Source organism: Leptopilina heterotoma, unplaced genomic scaffold (genome assembly GCF_015476425.1).
Source record: "Leptopilina heterotoma isolate Lh14 unplaced genomic scaffold, ASM1547642v1 Lhet_6, whole genome shotgun sequence".
In the NCBI taxonomy this organism is placed as follows: domain Eukaryota; kingdom Metazoa; phylum Arthropoda; class Insecta; order Hymenoptera; family Figitidae; genus Leptopilina; species Leptopilina heterotoma.
Window position 1 is genome coordinate 5,889,563 of NW_025111137.1, and position 5,002 is coordinate 5,894,564.

The 5,002-nt window shown below is 22.3% G+C and overlaps 1 protein-coding gene across 1 annotated transcript; it reads left to right on the top strand.

The window, feature by feature from the left end:
* Nucleotides 1-291: 291 nt before the first annotated feature.
* Nucleotides 292-4,028, top strand: LOC122509174. Its single transcript, XM_043623004.1, has 4 exons — nt 292-455; nt 691-828; nt 957-1,088; nt 3,635-4,028. The coding sequence occupies exons 1-4, from the start codon at nt 399-401 to the stop codon at nt 3,806-3,808; spliced, it is 501 nt and encodes a 166-aa protein (XP_043478939.1). The 5' UTR covers nt 292-398; the 3' UTR covers nt 3,809-4,028.
* Nucleotides 4,029-5,002: the final 974 nt, after the last annotated feature.

The window sequence follows — 5,002 nt, forward strand, 5'->3', positions numbered from 1 at the left end:
TATAGAATCATTATAGAAATATACATAATAACGAGATGTAATTACCTCGTTGATAATAATTTAAATCAATGCATATGGTGAACTCAACCCTTTTTCCCAGTGTTCAATTATATTTTTTCCCAACAACAAATTTACTAACCAACAGTAAATAATTATCAAATATAGAATAATGAGTCCTTTTAAAATTGCTTAAAGTGATATGGACTAATTTTTCCGTTTGTTATCACTTATAGAAATAGGAATAATGTTTCTTTAAATGATAGTGTGTAATAGTAACTGGTTTATGTGACCCGTGTGTTAGCGAAACATTAACTTTTCAAAATAGTTAATAGCACAAGTATTTCTGAACTTGTTGAAGCAGTTTCTCTCTCAAGAATAAAAGAAAGAAAAATTGTACTATGTTAAAATTTATGTATCTGTTGCTTCTAACTTTTTCAACAAAGGTCAAAGCGCAAGTAAGTTATTCTATGACATACGGAAAAATATATAAAGTAACTTTTACCGTTGAACAAAGTACAGAAAGTGTGCCTAATTTCTGCGCAATTGCCAACAAATATTTTCGTAGTAAATGTTTTATACTTTTTTTTAATTCTTTGCTATTTACTGGTTGAAACGATTCTTTCGGGGGAGGGAAAATTTTTTCAATATTAAAAATTAAGAAATTTTCTGTCTGCTATTTTTAATTTTTAGAACGGTCTCTATCCCTTAACGAATAAATTTACAATAACAAACTACGAAATACAACCCAACAATGAGTTTCTCCAAGAAGAACAAAGGGGTTTTATAATGTGGATGAGGACAATAGCGCGAGACACAAATGAAATAAAAGTAAGATTATTTTTACATTCTCATTTTAAGAACAAAAAAAAAAAATTACTAAATGCTTGTAATATTGTATATTAAAAAAAAAGACCGCAATAGATATTAAAAATGATATAGCATCTACTACAATACAGGTTTATGTCCAATCATTGTCCGTTCAACAACTTTTGCCAGCTGGAGATTTATGTTCCCCAACATTTTTCTTTGAATATCTTAGACAATTGACTGCTGTTTTATCAAACGGTCGATCTTGTCCGATAAGAACGGTGCGTAGAAAAATATATTCGAAACATTATTTTTTTTTTAATTCACATTCTTAAAAAATAATTATAAAAATTGAAATGCAGGGCTCAAACTAGGTCCGTAAATCCGGTTAAGGTCCGTTTTGCTTGAAGTCCGTAAAAGTCAGTTTTTTTAAAAAATGGCCGGTAAAGTCCGTCATTTGATTAAGAAAAAACGAAAAATTCGTAAATTGTATACGATATAACTTGGAGAATTATAGAGGAATCACAAATGATTAATGCAGAAATTCGATTATTTTCAAAAGTAATAAAATTCTTCGCAAAAATTCAATTATATTAAAAAATCTTTTTAAATTATCGTCAAAATATCAAATATCTTCAGAAATAATTAAATTCTTCTTCAAAATTAAATTATTTTCAAAAATTTTAATAAAATTCTTGGCAAAATTTCAATTATTTTTCAAAAATTTTCCTCAATTCAATGATTTTTAATAAATTTACTATTTTAATAAATTTTTCTAAAAGAATTCAATTATTTAAAAAAAAATTGTAATAAAATTCTACGTAATTATTCATTAAAAATTTTATAAAAATTCGTCAAAAGAATTCAATTATTTAAAAATTTATTCATAAAATTCTTTACGAGAATTCAATTTTAAGAAACATGCAATTATTCAATACATTTTTTTTTGTATTAAAATTATTGAATTCTAATAGAATTTCTAATAAAAATTGATTTAAAAATGGATTTAAAAATGGATTTCATTTAAAATTTCAAATTATAATTGAATATTAAAAGCATTTATAAGTGAATTTTTTAATTAAATTTTGAAAAGATTTCAAATTACAATCTTTGAAAATCTTAATTTTTCATATTTTTAACTAACAATTCTTTGGAATTAATTTTTTTAAGACATGACAGTTTAATTGTCGTATTTTTAAATTATTTCAAGTTTTTGTTATCTAATATAATATTTATAATTGAAGAAATTACGAATAATTGAAATTTTGTAAAATTAAATTGTAAACAAGTGAAATTGAAAATTCTCAAAGAACATTTTCAAAAATTATTAAAAATAATGCATTTATAGAAGAATTTTAATTAAGAACACGAAAAAAATTTAATTTTGAAAAAGTTACAAATTATTGCAGAAATTCAATTATTTTTAAGAGTAATAATATTCTTCGTAAAAATTAACTATTGTTTAAAAATAATAAAATAAATTCTTCTTAGGCATTCCATTATTTTCGCAATTAATAAAACTCATCGCAGAATTTTAATTATTTTTAATACAATTTTAAACAAATTTCTCGAAAAATGTAATTATTCTTAAAAATATATTAAAATTCGTTGGAACAATTTAATTATTTTTAAAAATTCTTTATGGGAATTGAATTTTAAGAGACATTCAATTGTTCAATAAATTATTTATTTTTGTATTTAAGGAATGGAATTCTTATAGAATTTCTTAATAAAAATTGATTAAAAAATGGATTTCTGTTAGAATTTCAAATTATAATTGAATATTAAAAGCATTAGAGCGTGAATTTTTAGAAATAATTGAATTTTCAAAAGGTTTCAAATTATAATCTTTGAAAATCTGAATTTTTCATATTTCTAACTAACAATTCTTTGGAATTAATTGTTTTGAGAAAGTTTAATTGTGGTTTTTTTTAAATTATTTGAAGTTTTTATTTTTTAATATAATATTTAATTGAAGAATTAACGAATAATTAAAGTTTCCTAAAATTGAATTGTAAACAAATGAATTTGACAATTCTCAAAGAACTTTTTTAGAAAAAAGAATTTTAGTTAAAAATGCGAAAAAAAAATTTAATTTTGGAAAAGTTACAAATTATTGGAGAAATTCAATTATTTTCAAGAGTAAATAACACTCTTCGTAAAAATTAACTATTGTTTAAAAATAATAAAATTCTTCTTAGGCATTCCATTATTTTCACAAATAATAAAACTCATCAAAAATTATTCTAAAAAATTTTTTTTAAAAATTCGTCGAAAGACTTAAATTTTTTTAAAAAATTTGTTGATAAAATTCTTTATGGGAATTAAATTTTAAGAAACATTCATTTGTTCAATAAATTATTTATTTTTGTATTTAAATAATTGAATTCTCGTAGAATTTGAAAATTGATGTCAAAGAACTTTTTCGAAAATTATTAAAAATTAATATAGATAATCGATTTAAAGAAGAATTTTAGTTAAAAATTCTTGAAAATAATAATTGAATTGATAATGATTTTATTACTCGGTCATCTTTAATTATTATAAAACATGAAGAAATCGATCACTTCGAGTCGAAGACTGGGAGTTATCGATATCTTCATGTTTTATAGTTATGAAAAATTTAATTTCTAGTTTTAAGTAAATTTTCTCTTATTTGACTCGGACTGCTTATACTTTTGTCAGTAATTGGTCCTTAATTTTTCAATTTTTGGTCCGTATATTTTTAAATATACTTTCACTGGTTCGAGCCCTGGAAATATATAATTTAAATTATACGAATACTTTCGAAGAATGATAGCATAAATATTAATCTCATTGTTCACAGGGAACAACGATCGACATATTCAAACCATATACTGAAAATCTTATGAATCCCCGAAAAACTTGTCTTGGTACACAGTTTCTAAATTTTACACTATATGACAAATTGGATAAATTCAAGTTAATTACTCTAGAAGCAGAAACAACGTCCAGTGGTCAAGCGTGCGTTAATGGTTAAAAACATATAAACCATTTTTTTTCCACTAAATTATCTGAAACTTCATATTAAAAAATTATGAAAAAAATTGAGGTACTATTTTTTCTCATTAAACACAAGAGTACTTGAAATGTACAATACTTTAATATAATAAAAAAATGTGTTATAGTAATTTAAGTAAAATGAGTGTAACTTAATGAAAATTTAAAAAAATTGTAAAAGGTCCATAATATGATAAAAATGTAAATCAAAATACATTTTCCTCATTTTCACGTTGTTTTGGAATTCATTTAAACGTAACACAATTATATTCTCATTAAGTATGTGTTTATCATTAATCTAGATTAAATGCGTGTTTCTCTCATAATTTCTATTCTTCAAAAGGGGAAAATATTCAGAGTAGAGAGAAGGAGAGAGAGAGGGAAATATACATTTCGAGATGTTTAACATTAGTTACTCATAAATTGGGACAATTGTATTTCTTTTCAGAGGATTTTTCTTAGGATTTACTCTCGTCATTATGCAAAGCTTCTTTTTCCCCACGCCCTGATTTCACCATTGTTTCACTTCTCGTTAAGAGTCGTAACTGATATTTTATTGTTTTTAAGAACGGGAACGGTGAATGTCATAAAAAAATATATATCAGACTAGAAAAATACATTTATAATTTTAATTAAACAGTTTAATTGTTTCATTGGATTAGATTTTTTTTTAATTATTCATTTCCGAAGGAATTGTATTTTTATGTGTGTATTTATTTGTCTAATTTTATTTACTGACTTTGTATACTTATCTACACTAATACCTATACTATTTACTACATTTTTACAATTTGATACTATTTTGATACCTTTTTTTTTATTTGTTATAATAAAAGCTACTTTTTTCTTTTCTATTTAAGAATTTGCACTACTTTTAATTCGCTAATAGTTGGAATAAACGAATTATTCTTAAAAATTTTAATAAAATTCTTTGATATAGTTGAAAAGAATTCAATTATTTAAAAAGAAATTTAATCACAAACATTCAATTATTTTTATAGATAATAAAATGTTCACAAGAATTCAATTAGTTAAAATATAATTTTCATAAAAAAAAAAACTTTTATAAAATTGTTCGCAAGAATTCATTTATTTTTATAAATAATAAAATTTTTTTGTAAAATTCAATTTTTTTTATAAATTTTAACAACATTTTTAGAATTTTATTTATTTC